General features: G+C 40.4%; 2 protein-coding genes across 4 annotated transcripts in view; one reads left to right on the plus strand and one right to left on the minus strand.

Moving 5' to 3' along the window:
- Nucleotides 1-349: 349 nt before the first annotated feature.
- Nucleotides 350-8,790, minus strand: GPR65 (G protein-coupled receptor 65). 2 transcript variants are annotated; one of them, XM_026849567.1, is made up of 3 exons: nt 8,713-8,790; nt 6,604-6,699; nt 350-3,832 (listed from the first exon to the last, which is right to left on the minus strand). In XM_026849567.1, the coding sequence occupies exon 3, from the start codon at nt 3,709-3,711 to the stop codon at nt 2,641-2,643; it is 1,071 nt and encodes a 356-aa protein (XP_026705368.1). In that variant the 5' UTR covers nt 3,712-3,832; nt 6,604-6,699; nt 8,713-8,790; the 3' UTR covers nt 350-2,640. The 2 variants fall into 2 exon arrangements, with proteins under 2 accessions (XP_026705368.1, XP_026705369.1); XM_026849568.1 differs by lacking the exons at nt 6,604-6,699; nt 8,713-8,790 and adding an exon at nt 5,556-5,640.
- A 3,515-nt stretch (nt 8,791-12,305) lies between these two features.
- The window catches only part of GALC (galactosylceramidase), a 38,171-nt gene continuing 34,241 nt past the window's right edge, over nt 12,306-16,235 (plus strand). For both annotated transcript variants that reach the window (XM_026849865.1, XM_026849864.1), the window contains exons 1-3: nt 12,306-12,547; nt 13,566-13,634; nt 15,548-15,611. In XM_026849865.1, the coding sequence (XP_026705666.1) occupies nt 12,383-12,547; nt 13,566-13,634; nt 15,548-15,611 (298 nt within the window). In that variant the 5' untranslated portion in view covers nt 12,306-12,382. The remainder of the gene's footprint in view (nt 12,548-13,565; nt 13,635-15,547; nt 15,612-16,235) is intronic.

Below are 16,235 nucleotides of genomic sequence, written 5' to 3' on the forward strand. Positions count from 1 at the left end.
TGCATGGCCTTGTACCTTGCTGATCCTGACATCACCTTCCTGGCTTGACCTCAGACCTGCCTCATCAGCACAGATTTGTCCAGTGATCACAAAGCTGTTGGCCAGTGCTGGTTACCATCACTGGACCTGCTCTGTGCACCGCACTGGAGAGCTGTGGGGCTGCGTGGCTTCTCAGTGAGTGTGTTGCCCAGCCTGCCTGGCTGTCACCCTCAGCTCCTGGCTCTCCACCCCTTGCAGAGCAGCCAGCTCTCACGACTCCCTGACGTGCAAGTTAAATTTGACTCAGTTTTGTTGCTTAGTTTTAGTTTTCATCATTCTTTATTTGAAATAAATTAAAAGCCCCAACAGAATTACCTTTGTAGCCTTTCTGGCATGTGAAAGGTCTAGAAATAAACCAGAGAGTTCTTTTTTCCATGAAGCTCAGTTCTGCTTTTATTCCAGTGTTGTGAAATTTCACATTCTGTTGCACAGGAACAAATCTGTGGTGAAATAACTTGCACTGCTGCTTGCATACTTCTTCCTTTGTAATATGTAACAAAGTATTACATAAAAAAATTCCACATGAAAACAAAACAAAATCCAGCAAATGGAAACCAAGAAGGGAACATACTTTTTTAGAAAGGAAGGCAACAGCCAAAGTAGTGACATACACGGTTCATAGGATCACAGGACAATTCTGGTTGGAAGGGACCTCAGGAAGACTCTAGTCCAACTTTGCTCAAAGCAAGGTCAGCTCTGAGGCCAGGCTGTTTGGGGCTTTGTCCAGTTCGGTCTTGAAAACCTGTCAGGATGGAGCATGCAGAACATCTTAGTGCAATGTGCACCGTTGGTTGGCAGTCCCTTCAGTTCAAAAGTTCTTCCTTATATTAACTCTGATCCTTCTTGCTTGAAATTATGCGCATGATTTCTTGTCCTCTTGCTGTGCACTTTTGTGAATAACTTGGCTCCATTATCATCATACCTCCTTGCAGGTATTGCAAGGCTGCCATTAGGTTCCCAAAGTCTTCTCCAGGCTGAACAAGCCCAGCCTCCTCAGTCTTTCAAGTTCCCCTCTCAGAATGTGAAATTAATTGGAAGCATAAATAGACACAAACAGAAACCCATGAAAACAATGAAAGTCGCTCCTTGTAATGGAGGAAATTGTAATTTACACACAGAGGGATACTCATAAGAATTCCCATATTTTTTTGACCACTGTACGCTCATCCTCCAAGTATAATGTCAGACCTACAAGTGTGCTGAAAAAGTGCTGGTCAGAATCTTTCCACTACACAGACTTGCTAGAGGGAGATTTTATTGATGGAAAGTAAGTTTTTTTCCCTATGAAACTGGACAACCACCATAACCAAACATTCTTCCTGGTAACTGAACAAAAGTGAAAAGATTGTGAGATGGAAAAAAATTATTTTCCATAGCACTTTATTCAGAGGGTCGAGTGCCCACTGCTACCAGGAACTATGCAGCCATTGCAGGGGCTTGCGTAGGAACAGGTCCTTGAATTAACAGTGGTACTTTTGATTTGTGCTAACTTCAACCCTTTCAAAATATGGGTTCTTTTGCTGCCATTCTTATTGTTTGGTTTTTGCTGATTTGTCAGTATTGCTTGCTGGTTTGTTGTTTGATTTTTTTTTAAGCTGGCAGACTGAGAGCCCTGGAACCTCTAGCTGAGGCCTCCGGGTGCACTTAAGTAAATGGATAAAAACCTTCTTGCCCTATTGACTCTGCAAATGTAACCACACTCCACACTTCAGTCATAAGAAGCAAGGCTAAAGGCTGGTCCTTTACGTTGTGATGTAAAACCTTACCTTTCAATCCTCTCTTTCCTCCCTGCATATATAGGAAAGATTTCACCTGAGTTAAACCACTGGCGGCTAGAATTTGGTTCTTTATAGGGACTTGAAGTAATGAATCTTCAACTATCTGAAACCCAATATTGAAATTGTAATGACATATGGTTTTATATTAGAACATATATTTTCCAAAGAAAACAAAAGCTGAAAAGCTTAAGAGCAGGTAAGTACCCCACTACATGAGGAAAACAATTTTAAGAATTGGCTAATCTCAGGGGTATGCTGAAGGGGAACTTGAGTCATTACTGAAACACAGGAACCATCATAGCAGCATAAATTACACCATGAAATTAGAGGGATTTTCCAACCTCCATCTGCTCCTTTGTCAATCATTTGAATGATCTCCATGTGTGTGCGTACTTTATTCACTTTTATCACAGTACTGATTTAAAAAAATATCCCTTTTGGGGCTCCTTCCCAGCTCAGCTTTAAGTTTCTACTAAAACTGAAAACAAATGACTAGGTTAAGAAAGACTTCAGCCTTCTTCCTGCTAAGTACATGTATGCCCAGCACGTGGGCTAGCTAGCAAGCTGTGACAGGAGGCAGTTCTATGGGGGATCCTCAGTAATTTTGTCAGTCTGTCATGGTTATCTTTCTTGACTGCATGTTGTTTGCTGACATTGATTTATGTACCATGCCTGATTTAAAGATACATGTTGAAGCTTCACTGATTTCATTGACCCTGTAATAAATTATTAGCTCCATCTACTAGTTTCACTTTAGATTAGGGGTGACTTTTGGGGTATTTCCTAGGTACAGACTGGGGAAGAATTTTTCTTTCTTTCCCCTTTAGGTTATCCGATTTTGCTTGGAACGTTTTTGCTTAGGCATTTTGACAGCCTCTGTTTCACAGGAACTTCTGTAGGTGATCAGCACGCTGCTCTTTGTAGCAGAACTGCACAGAGCATGGTCTTTTCCTTGGTCTCCCTCACACTTTCGTAGGCACAAGCAACACCTGAGTAAATTCAGTATGTCTGTTCGTGCAGTTTCACTCACAAAGCAGTAAAGAATGGGATCAGCAATGCAATTCAGACTTGTGAAGGCCTGTGTGATTCTGTAAACCTTATACATCAATGGCAAAAGCTGTGGGTCAGTGGTGTAAGGTTCTTTGATGCTGCGAATAAGCAAAGTAACGTGATAAGGAGTGAAGCAAACGATGAAAGTAACTGTAATATTCAGAATAAGTTTCCTCACTTTTTTCTTTTCTTCATCTACTGTGGCTTGATTACACCTCACTACTTGGTAGATTTTATGGTAGCAAAACACAATGATTATCAAAGGGACTAGGTACCCTGAGCATATCCGGAATAAATTTATCCATGCCTGCCACCATTCCAGGGGGTATTTATCATAGCATAATGTATGATTAGTGAAATTGCAAGGATCATTGAATACTTCTTTGTTCACCAGTATGACTGAATTCAAGATGCTTTCCAGAATCCAAACAATTATGCTGACAATCAGTGAAAATCTTCTTGTGCGCAAGTGCTGGAGCTTCAAGGGGTGAACTAATGCCAGGTACCTGTCAACGGAGATGCAAGCAAGGAATGCAGTGCTGCTGTAGAAATTCATATACATAAGGAAGGCAGAAATCTGACAAAGCAAGGCAGAGAGCCTCCAGTTATCTCCATTCCAGGCATAATCAATCCAAAGCGGCAGAATCAGAGAGTACAAAAGGTCAGCCAGGGATAGGCTGAAGATGTAGACTGCTAGCTCATTCTTTTTCCTCACCTGAATGCAAGATGCATAGAGGGATATGCAGTTGATGGGAATACTGATTATCATCACAATGCTGTACACAAATGGAAACAAATACTTATCCAAGGTGTGATCATCATGGCATTTAGCGGTGTTGTTCATTGTCCACTCTAAGTAGTATTTTTGGGCTAATTCCAACCTGAATGCAATAAAACCCCCTCTGTAGTTGGATGGGTGGTCATCTGTTAGTTCTTCAGGACCTGGTTGGTAAGATTCCAGCCTTCTGTTACCAAAAAGGAAACATGTCAGCTATAACAACATTATCTCTTTTTTTTTTTTTTTTTTTTTTTTTTTTTTAATGGGCTTCTTGGTGGGGGTAGGGTCTTGATATCCCAGGTCTCTCTTGTGGGAGAGTCAAAGGAGATCAGAAAGTGCACCACAAATAACAGAAGTGCACTTTCTGTTATTCTGGTGAGTAGAATAGAATTTGGCCATACGAATATGGCAGATTTCTTATCCTCAGTAACCTCCTCCTCTCTAAGACAATGGGGAGACAAGGATAGAAAGACAGGGATTCAGGTACTGCTTGGTGTTGGAATCTGCTCAGAAGAGAACGTGTGGCTGGTATGTCTCCCTGTTGTGAATCACTTGTCACACTCTTGCACCTCCCTGCTTCCCCTCCCCTCCCCTCCTTTATATGTGATCCCCCAAGAACTTGCCATCAGCTGTGCTACTCCAGCAAAGCTTACTGCATGTCCCAGGAATCCTCACATGAAACTTGGCAGGCTGTTGGGTTCCTGCATGCACAGGAGAATCTGTCAGTGTCACTTAGACTCATGTGAGGTGGAGACAGTACAATTTTTCACTTACACTTCCTTCATCTAGGAATTGAAGTTGAGTGCATGGGTTTATAAAGCCATTAGCAATTAAGCTTATCTTGGGCACTACCAGGGTTGTGGGTGTCAACAGCTTTAACAGGAAAATACCAGTAAAATGGCAGCCCTGACTGAAGCAGTGGAACTGGAGGAGTTGTGTGTGTGAGCCTTAGAAGCACTTAGAAGACCTGACCTTTAAGTAGGAAAGAGTGTACAACCATAGTGATGAGACAGCTGGAACTCACTGATTATATCACAGCTCTGACACTCAGTAGTTCTTTTCCTCAAAGATTTAATTGTTAAGTTCAGGAAATATGAGAATGGGCAATATTTTTTGCGGTCCAGTTCTACTGCCAAATATACTAACTACTTCAGAGACTGCCTGTGATAACTCATCTGTGGTTTGAGCCTAGACTGCCAGCAGACGAGGTGAAGAGATTGTAGAACAAATAGGTTGCAAGATAGCACTGTCTACAACTGTTCCCACATAGCAAACAACTCAAAGTGAGGGAGGACAACTTGGGTGCAGAGATCCTCCCATGTGGTAGGCAAATTCAGTCTGCCTTTTATGAGTTTGATGCCTGTGTGTGTGTAGGTTTGTGGGTTTATCAGAGAAACTCAAGTACCTTTATTGTCTCTGGTGAAAGGTTATTATATGGATCTCTTTTCTATAAAGAACCCCAACTTCCATGCATATTCAGGAAAAAACAGAGCAATGACGATACTAGTCAGAAAGCACATATTTAATTTTACCAGCCACTGCTTTATTTGATTGAGTTGGCTAAGTTTTCACAGTTAGAGCTAAATTCATTCACAGGTTTGAAAGACAAGGAAAATTCTTGAGAAGGACTTGCCAGTTTGGTCCACTGAGCAGCTTTACTTACATATGATGACTAATTAAAAAAATGCAGTGTCTGTATTTAAAACAAACATAAGATATCTGCTTTTCAGTGTGGTTTAATAAAACCACACAGTAAATAGGGCATTTTAAGCTTACCAATATAGGTAAGTATCATGAATTAAAAAACTAGCTCTAGCAATTGGATCCCAGGGTTTTGATGACCCACTGTTCACCAAAAGCAAAGCAAACATATGCAGACTGACCAGACGAGTAAAAGATAAAATACCTACCTCTTCTTCTAATCATATTTTAGCATCTCTTTTCCTATGACAGGTCTCTTCATGTCTAACAAGGAAAACATGCCCTTTCAGAGGCATGTGTGTAATGTAGCGAGTGTATGAGGCAGTGTTTACTAGTCACATGACTGAGAAACTGGAATTCCTTCTCCCTCCCCCACAAACTCTTTCTCCATTGTTAGTGGACTTGTTATATTACAGACTCATCATCCTTACAAGCTCCTGACTTGTCTCCATATTACTCTCAACAGCTCTTCTCACAATCAACTTTATCAGCTCTTTCATATTTACTCACAGACCAACATGCCAATTTCTTCATACCACCCAGCTTTTTTACTTCAGTTTTCTCTTTGCTCTGTTGATCTCACTGATCATAAAGTAAAACACTTGTCTTTATATTGTACTTGTCTGAATAAATCACATGTTCTTTGGAGAAGACCTTGCTTTGCTCTTCTGCCATCTGCCTTAAGGAGCTAATGTCTTTAAGATATAATTGACTAATGGCAGGTTGGGACACGGAATGGGGGATTCAAAGAAGAGAGTTGAATCCACATGAAATTTGCTCCCTGGGCAATTTTTTTCTGTCCTTCATGTTCACTGTACCCCATGGTTTTATTTTATTTTTAACCAGTATCATCAATAGTTTCTATGAACAAAGCCCTGGAGGCTGTCTAAAATTCCCAAGGTAATCCATGTCTCAGCTTTGATGACACATTGATGCTACTTATACAAGGACACGCTTTCAATAAGAATAAAAACAAGCAGTGTGTCATTCTGACATGTACTGATGACCTGTACTGAAGTGTGTCAAAGAGCCAGCAAATTAAGTATACCATAATGCATGCTGCAGTTTCTTGCACAGAAACATAAAAGCTGAAAGCACTGTTCTGCCCTGATTCCAACACACTTCATTACAGTTACTTGGGGCCGTATCTCAGGGGAAATGGTCACTATCATAATTCATTTTTTTTTCTTTTTTTCTGATAATTCAGCTTTTTTTTCTGATAATTCAGACTATGTAATGCAAAATGATTTATCTTACCTGAATGCATGATCTGAAGCATCCCCAGGTTGTCTCTCAGCTACTGACCATATCTGCTGGTTTTGCCCAGGAGGATGGTATTGACTTACAGCTATCCTAAAACACAGTGTTTAATAATTTTTCCCACTGATTGTTATTTTTTTCTAAAAAACTATCAAGGAATTTCTGTTTAACAGTATAGTATAATGTTTTGACTTTCATGGTCCAAACCCATTGTGACTAATTCTGTAGACATGTGACTTATTTTATAGACTTGTTTTGGTATCAGATGCATCTCAAATGAAAAAAAAAAACCTCAAAGGTAATTTTTTCTTTTAGTCACATTATTCAATGATTATTATTGTCCCTGTCTGTCATTTTGCTACAGAAAACCTACCGTACAAGAACTCTGAAAAAAGTCAGACATAAAATTTAGAGAAATGGACTAGCAAATGCTATGCTTCAAGTAATGTATGCACACAAGCCTGTAAAGGAACCTAGTGAAAGTTTCTGGGGAAAATTAATCATATATTGTATTTATATTGACATATTCCTACAGTAGCCTTTTCAGATTCCGGGAGCTTTATGTGGTCTCTCCATTTATGACATTTTGAAAGTAACAAAGACAGTATAAATTTATACTTTCACAAGCTGAAGTACAAACTGATATTCCATACTCTTATCCATAAACAACTTTCTAAGGGAAGAATGGAAGAGTCTCTTTTATTTTTTAGATAAACTAATTCTACCATAGTTTGGGAAATTAGGAAAGATGAAGAGTGTAAGGATTTGGTATTATTAACAAAAAAGTTGAGTCACTAATTAAAAAAAAAATCTTCTATTAGTAATAAACACCAGTATAAGTTTGGAAACATCTGCAACTGACACACTTCACCCTTTATTTTAAATTAAAGTTCATGAAAGGGCAATTTGTTGCAAGCAATATTCATTATAATGTGGTAAGTTTTTGCAAGTACTTTGCTTTTTAGATAAGTTTCAGGGGAAGAAAACAATGTTAAGTGAGCTAGTGCAGTAGCTGCTGTACTGGTGCTATTGTATATTAGCCATACAATGGAAGGACAGATGGCTTTCTTGATTTCTTTTTTCTCTCAAAGCAATTTAATGAAGTAGATTGCTTTGTGTTCTCAAAATAAGTGAAAGTTCCAAGCTGATTTCCTCAAGTACAAGGATCTGACATAGCTGGATCTTTTTTCCTAATGAGCAGATCTCAAAATTTAATTCTGAAAAACTTTACAGTTTAGAAGTGCTGAAATATGCCTTTCAGTAAGATGGACATTTTTGCTTAAAATGAACAGCATTTTTCTTCATGCAACACTAAATTTCACTCACAGGTCTCCATGAGATTCTGTAGAGACTCAAACAGGTCTAAAAGAGCTCAGTCTTTTTAACTCTGAGAAACACTTATAGACTGTTTTATAGAGCATAAATATTCTATTAACATGAGTGAACAGAAAAAAAAAAGCTATGTTTTTTAGGATGTAGACCATGCAGGCAAGTATTATTTTGCTGTATCTTTATGTGCATCTTGTTTTTGTCTTTTCATACAGAAAGATGTCATACAAAATATATTCATGTACATGATACTTGGTATTCTAAGAAGCTACTAAACTAAAAAGCACACCTTCTTTTTCTGCAAAGTTTTGAACATTGTGTATATTCATATAAATTGTGCTGAGTATCTTGTCAGTGCCATAAAATATTAAAGAACAATAATAGAAGGGCTACTGGAACCCCCTGTGAGGCCTGAGGCATTTTTTGTGGTGAAGAGAGGACAGCTCAGAATCCTAGAAACTCACCCCAAACACTGTTCTTCATCCTTCCCCCCATCTCCTAAACAAAAGGTCTTCTGATGATGGCAGTACCATTACAACAATAAATCAAGCTGGTGTGTCTTTCCTAACTCAGTCTTTCAATGTCATTTGCCCTTTTGTCTCATGTTTCACTTTTGTTAAGAGTAAAACAGTCCTTCTCCCAGAGCAATTTTTCCCACCCCTTTTGAGTCCCTCCTTTTTGATGTATGATGTCAGCATCATATTAAGGGAGAACCAGGTTGAAATCCGTACCAGAACATAAGCTGTATATCTGACTTCTTGGATTTTCAACACTTACCTAGGCAGCCATGTGTCCCCACGTAGCAGTTTCACTGTGATGCTATCAGTAGTGTAACCCGTGTCTGCTTCTGAGAAGAAAAACTGCTTCATCAGATAAAGCAACAGGAAGCTGCTCTTGGATACACCAATGAGGCAACAGCTCACACGTCTTGATTTTTTTTTTGGCCTCTTTTTTGTTTTTTACACCCTGTTAATCTAAACTTATCCATGGGAAAAAAAGGCAACATAGTTACGTAGAAGTATGCACAAAGGATGGTACTTGGTAAATCTAGGAATACTTTTAGTAAATTCATAAAAGTGTTACTGAAAATATTGCCTAATTACATAAGTGGACTATATTACAAACCTCTTATCTAGGACACAATACATTCTGCAGAGAAACCACTCCACAGAAATAAAATACTCTGGAGTGTATATGTATTTATTTGTGTTTACTTGTGTATGTTCAAAACACTGGTTTTTTTTTTGACTGAAGGACTTGTCACTAGCCTTTCCCAATACATTTATCGCAGAATCAAACAAGAATCCACCTAAGAAGTCTATAAAAATATATCACAAAGACTTCAGGACTTTGTGCAAAAATAATTAATTATTTTGTATTACTGTTTTTTCCCATTTGATTGCTGACGGGAGGAAGTTTGTGAACAGTCCTAGTTAACAAAGGATAACAGAATTTTATGCACTGCAACAGGTTATGTATTTATCTATTTTTATATAAACTGAATCTGAGGTTGGATGTGGCTTTCACAGGAGTGATTCTTTTAACAGATAAGTCCATTCAATTAGATGGGTGGAAAATTGTTAGAACAGTTTCTCTTTTACCTCTGTGATCAGAATAATTTAGTCTATGCTCTGAATTTTGTCTTAAACTCTGTTTGGAACGATTCAATTCTGCTTCTAACAAACTGGGTACAATTTAAATGTACATCTATTGGCTAACACATAAACTGGCATGTTTGATGATTCATATGCTAAGGAGAAATGAAACTGATGAGCAAATTTAAAAGCTCTAAAATAGGACATACTGACTGCCTTGAGAACAATACCAGGCAGCTCTATAGTATTTAACCACTGGATGCAAAGATTTGGTTCCTTCTTTTTTCCAGCCAGGGCATGACTTTTTCATCCACAGTTTTTCTACCGATGCACTTGTTAGATTAAGCCTAAATTATCAAATAATTTTATACTTGAATCATAGCCCCCTTCAGTTTGGTGAAAGGGAGGCTTTCCAGCCACTTGGTGAGATTAATTTCTAAAATAAATTTCAGTCAAACTTTTATTTTCACTGAGAGATAAGTCATTAGACAAAGACCTCTTTTATCACTTTTCACCTGTCTTTTCCTAACATGGTACCTAAGAACAATGTGTGGTGAGCTGGTTCTGCTGTTCTGTTGAGGATTCCTATACTTCACTGAAGAAAAAGCAGTTCTTATCATAATTAGAAATAGAGAAACATAGTTGATACATTTCTACAGTTCTTCACTGTAACAACTGATAGTGTGACTGAAAGATCAAAGGAAGCAAGAAGGGATATGCAAAAGGCAACTATTCACAGTGTCCATATGGAACAATTCAATTTCTTAAGCAAGCAGCACATTTTTTCCATGCTTTTTTTGTTTGAGATTTGGACATACACAATATCTCAAATCAGTCGATCTCAGAAGACCAGGTATTCTTTGGGTTGGCTGAGATTAAAGTACTATCAAGAAAGAACAACTGAAATAGAAAAGTATTAACAGTGGAAAATTATCTACAAAAGAAGCAATGATTAAGTTCTCAGTAATTTTATTGGTTATAGCTGGGCTTACAAAGGGTCCAGATCGCATGTCCTTGGGTCACAGACAAAGGTGTAAAGAAAAAAAACAGGTAAAAAGCAAAGGTGATATTTCTAATGCAGAATAAAACTACTCAGAGTGTCAGCAAAATATGCTCTTTCCACCAACACAATGTTTTTCTATACTAACTGAAAAAGGGAGGCACTCAGCACAGGTTTTGAAAGCTGACACTTTTAGGCTCCTATGAATAAATCAGAGGCTGAAGCCTTCTACCTGGAATAAAGTGATGCATCAATTTAAGAAATTATCAAAATTAGCCAATTATTAATTCATTATGGTTTTGCAAACCTTCCAGGTGTGCAAAGCTGTATAGCCTACTGGAACAAATGTGAATTACGACCATAATTCTACCTCTGTCATTGACTCACTGTAGCCTTGAGGAAGTCACTCTGTCCTTCTGCATGTAATAATGACATTGTATAGCTCATTTGGGTGTGAGCAGGTTCATTAGTTAGTGCTTAATATTGCTGTAAAGTGTAAATTGTTTTGTGAGTGTTTGGTATTGTTATTAAAAAAGAAATAAACAGGAAACGTCAGTCAGGTAATGTCATCACTGAGACATTAAATCCCTCAATGGCATGGACAAGAGAGGCAGTGGCTCGAATAACTGCATTCTTTATGGACGGTAACGTGCAAAACCTGGTCTTTTCCACAGCTCTAACACACTGCCTGCATGACGTCAGCCACTGCATCTCCCAGTGTCTCCTTCCTCCTTTAAGCACATGGAGCATCACCTCTGTCAACAGTGAGGCCACCAGACAGTTTCCCTTTAAAGATTTTTTTATAGGATAATCAAGCTGATCACCAGTCTCCTGATTACTTTTCCTCTGAGACAAATCCTTTAATCAGCTGGAGCCTGCGGGAACACCCTGGTTACCCTCACCGAAACTTTTAGCACCATCTCACCTGGTCCTATTTTTATGCAAGCTGCTCTGCGGTGTGCCCCACGAAGGCTGTAAAACAGAAAGGCTTGTTGAGCCCTGCTAGTGGTACAAGTCAAAACTCACATTCAGGATCCCTCTCTAGGGTTTTGCTGACGCAGTTGCGATCTGAGGCAGACAAGGATTCCCAGGGAAGCCCGGGAAACAGCCAGCACCCTCTCCGCCCCAGAGCCACTCCCTGGATGTTGCTGTGCAACCGATCAAAGGTCTTTCTCACAACGCGGCGCAGTTTTCTCCTTCAAAGTGCCGATTTCTGCCTACTTTACGAGGGATCTGGTGGCAGCCTGAGAGCAGGGCAAGACCAGGAAACTGCAGGATGCTCGCGAAGCCTTGGAAATGAGAGATTCTCCATTCCTCTCGCAGGAAAATTGCCGTGCTTTGCCAGAGGCCCCGGAAAAAAGGTCACTTCTGTGTAGCTCTCACAACCTGGCTGCTCATACTGCGCTAAACGCAGTTTCCCTCTGTGTTGCCAGAGAAACCCTGTCCAGCCGTGATGCCCGCACCCGCTTCGCCTCGGGGCCAGCCAGCTTTCCACACCCAAGATGGCTCCACAATAGCTTCACTCGCTATTCCGTGCCCAATTCCATCCTGGCGGTATGCTTCCCACCGACTAGAACTTGCCTCGCCCTTTCTCAAAATGGCAACGACTAACTTCAAGCCAGGGGCGAGGGATGTCGCTCGCCAGGGCTGAGCCTTCTCCTCCCCTCGCCTTTCCCTTGAGCAAAATGGCGGCGGCGGGTGCTCACGCCCCGCCCCCCAGGTGATTGCCAGGGTTGTGCGGTCACGTGACGCGCGGGGCCGGGTTCGGGCGAGTTGCTGCAGGGACGGGACGGGGCGGCGCGGGCGGCAGAGAGCAGAGCCGGACCCAACGGAACGGAACGGAACGGGTGCTATGGGGTGCGCGGCTCTGCTGTGGGGCTGGCTCCTGCTTGGCTGCAGCTGGGGCCCGGGGCTCCCCGCGGTCGGTGCCGCTGCGCTCTCGACGACCTACGTGCTGGACGATGCCGGCGGGCTGGGCAGGCAGTTCGATGGGATCGGGGCTGTCAGCGGCGGCGGGGTGAGCGGCGCCGGCGGGCGTGGGGGCTCCTCTGGTGCTGTGGTGCTAATAGCATCCTCGGGGCGGCGGTTGCAACGGTCACTTGGGCGGGGGACTCTCTCATTGGGGATGCTCGGTGGCCTCGGTGCAGGCCCTCGAGTCTTCGGGGGGGGGGCTCTGAGGGGAGCCGTGAGGGCTGGGGGAGAGGAGAACTCTGAGTGGAACTGTGAGGGCGAGGAGGGTGGGGGGACGTGAATGGGGCCCTGAGGGGGTGTCCTGGAGGCCCCGGGGGAGCTGTGCGGGCTGTGGTCCTGGCTGCGGGGAGAGCCGGGCCCGTCGTTGTGCCTGTCCCCTGATAAGCTGCGCCGTGGCTCTTTCTCACCAGGTTGCTTGGAGTGCCGGGCACCAGCCACTTACTCAGTGCTGCTGGAGTAGAGCTAAGCCAGGGTGGTTTTTTTTGTTTTTTTTTTTTTGTTTTTTTTCTCCTGTAGAGGGAGAGTCTTTCTAGCTATCTGTTTGTCTCTATGATTTTTAAAATGCTGGATGAGCCAACAACGAGTTGTATGCTTTCCTGTGGTCTAGCCATCAGACTTGTGAGATCCCGTGAGTTCTTACCCATGCTTGGACTTTATGAGCTGCTTTCCTTGACCTCCTGCCTCTGTGCCCTGTGAGCTCCTCTTGCCTTTGGTATACAGTGAACCAAAGCAGGGAGATTCCAGTACAGCAGAAGTGGTGCCGGGAGGGAGCTGCATTTCTCTTGCAATAACTCCATGAGATAGCTTTCTTTTTCTGATCTCTGGACTCTCTTTGCAGTAAATTTCAGGTAACTGGAGTACAAGGCAGTTGCAATCTACAAAACCAGAAATGTGCAGCTGAAGGGTTACAAAAGAGTTTTTGCAGGGGTTTAGCTGAGTTCCCACTGCTATAATTATTTTTGTAGGTTTATTAGCTATGTGAAGGCCCTAGACTGACAAACTGGGATGCACTTACACGTTTGTAAGTAAGGTTTTCATATTTTCATGTTTTCCTTCCATTTTAGGCCACATCTAGACTCCTGGTGAACTACCAAGAACCCTATCGCTCCCAGATTTTAGATTACCTGTTCAAGGTAAAGTTGGTTTCACTGCTAAAATAATGTCTAATTTCATGCAGGATTTCCTATTGTGTAATGTTGGAGCTCCTATAGTATATTCACTACTATTTGAAATTAGACAAAATCATATTTTGTAAAACATCTACTTTTAATGTTGATTTTTATTAGAACCTTAAATTTTAGGTGGTGTTTTTGAAAACCAGCATGTTGTTCAGGACCCTTTTTCTTCCAATTATTATGGAAATTCCTTTTATGTTTTCACAATATGTTTTTAAAAATATGTTTTCAACATATTTTGGTCATCAATGTGTTCTTAACGAGGATTAAATAGTTTTTGTGGCTAAAATGAGGGGTTTAGCTGTTCATAGCAATTGCAGGAAGTGGGTCTTTAAGACAGTTTTGGTGGGTTTTTTTAGAGTACAGATAGATTCATACAATGAGAAAATGACTGTGCATACTGCATCATTTCAATAGCATATCCGTTCCAAACTAGTCTCAAGTATAAGTATAGGTACTCTAGAAAGTGTGAGAACATTATTGGTTTGTAAACTGCTTTAGTTAGCAAATGTAACCTGTGGAGTTAATCAGCTTAATATATGGTAACATTATTGCACTGGACAGTAGTAACTTGTTTTGCTTTTGGCACTGTAAATTACTCTGCTGGAAGAGGATGTAATGTCACTTTCAAGTAGTGTAATCCAGATGGCTGGAGGCAAATAATTTACTGTGTCCTTTAAAGAATTGTCTTTAAAGGACAGAGTAAGGCATAAGGTGTGACTGGGGAATCAAAACCTGTGTTTTTTGGAGACTGAAGCTGTGTGTTACAAGCATGAGTTTTCTGAAGGAATAAATAGGCATGTGATAACAGAAAATCTATCTGAGAGATCATGATTTTCAAAGAATTTTTGACATGTTCTATCAGCAAAACCTCTTAAGCTGTCATGAGATACCCGGGAGGAGTATACTTTGCCTCATTCTCCTTGTCTTTTAATGACAGTGAACTTCCATGATGGGAATGGGAGAGCAAATGTGTCACAAGGTTAAAGTCAGAAATGTCAGGAAGAGAAATGGTAATTTTGGAGTATTTGCTTCTTATTTAAAAACAAATTAAAAAATCCAAAACTTGAAAGCCAAGCAAACTATCATCTATGCAGTGTATTTTTTAAATCAGATTTCATACTCACATCTTAAAACTTTTTTTTTGATACCAAAATTATACTTGGGTAGTTCCATGGAGGAGGCCAGCTCATTAGTAGTTATTAAAATAATGATGAGTTGTAACATCTGGCTTGAGCAACTGTTAAGCCACTAATGGCTGGAAGAACATACTAGGAGTAGGATCACCAGTATGAGTTTGCATTTTATGTTCTGCTCCACCAGTCAGATGCTGGGGGAAGAGGATAGCGGTTTAGGTAGCTATTTGTTTTCCAGTGTGGTGGGTTTTTTTCTCTCTTGCTTTTCTGCTTGTAGTTAGCAGATTTTTTTCTGACCCATATGTATGCTCTTTCACATAAGCAGTGTAACATTTTACACCAAAGAATAAATTATTTGCAGAAATATTAAATTCAATAATTTGATTTTAAAAGAAAACCAACTTGACTTCTAATAACATTAAAAATGCTGTCATGTTTCTCATATAGCCCACGTTCTAATTTAAGAGCACTTCAGAATTTTCTTGGGCATAACCAATTTAAAATCTGCACAGCTGTGGAGAAGTGTTGTTAATTCTGCCAGAGTCAGTGAAACTAACTCAAGATAAGAAAAATCTTTCTCAATTTTCTTTTGGAGCAGAGTTTTGTATTATTTCTTATTGCATTATAATGTGTTTGAAAAAAATAATAGAATTTTTAGCATCCTCAAAATTGTACACTTTATAACATTCTTCTTGTTAACAGCAGGGTTCTGTTTTTCTGTTTTTTTTTTTCTAGCCAAATTTTGGTGCTTCTTTACATATCCTCAAAGTAGAGATCGGAGGTGATGGGCAATCAACAGGTATGGATTTTGCATAAGCAGGGTTTAACTTCTTATTGCAGTGATGCTGTAAGTGATGTGTCCTGCATGTGTCACTTTAGTGGAAGCATGGAGATGCATTCTGTAGTTGTACTGAAGTTGCAGAAAAACATAAACAATGTCTGCTAACTCGCAGAAGAGAAATTTACACTACTGTTCTGGAGACAGTTCTCACTGTCTCATTGTAGTATGGTTTATAGGTTGCATTCTAGAGCAAATGAGTTCATTTTTCCCCCAAGATGAAGGAAGCTCTAGTAGCTTTCTGAATTGCAGAGCATTTCTCAAACGACAGTTTTGCAATATGAACCATAAAACTTGTGTAGGACTAGGTAGTTTGTCTTAAAAGCATGAAAATGCAGAAACAGTTGGTCAGAAGCAATTGTGTTTCTTTAGTTTAACGAGCTGCTGCATTTCACTGGAATGGCATTGTCTGACAGTAGTCACTGTTGTTTTTTTTTCCTGGCCACAGTTGCAAATGAAAATGTCTTGGTGTAATTTGCCTAACCTACTATATTTACATATAGAGGAAACTGTTTAGTAACTGTGATCAGAAGCTGAGAAGCAGTAACTAGACTACAGTTTATATCTTCCCCCCCCCCCCCCCCC

This window comes from Athene cunicularia (genome assembly GCF_003259725.1).
Source record: "Athene cunicularia isolate RWA chromosome 5 unlocalized genomic scaffold, athCun1 chr5_part1, whole genome shotgun sequence".
NCBI classification, from domain to species: Eukaryota; Metazoa; Chordata; class Aves; order Strigiformes; family Strigidae; genus Athene; species Athene cunicularia.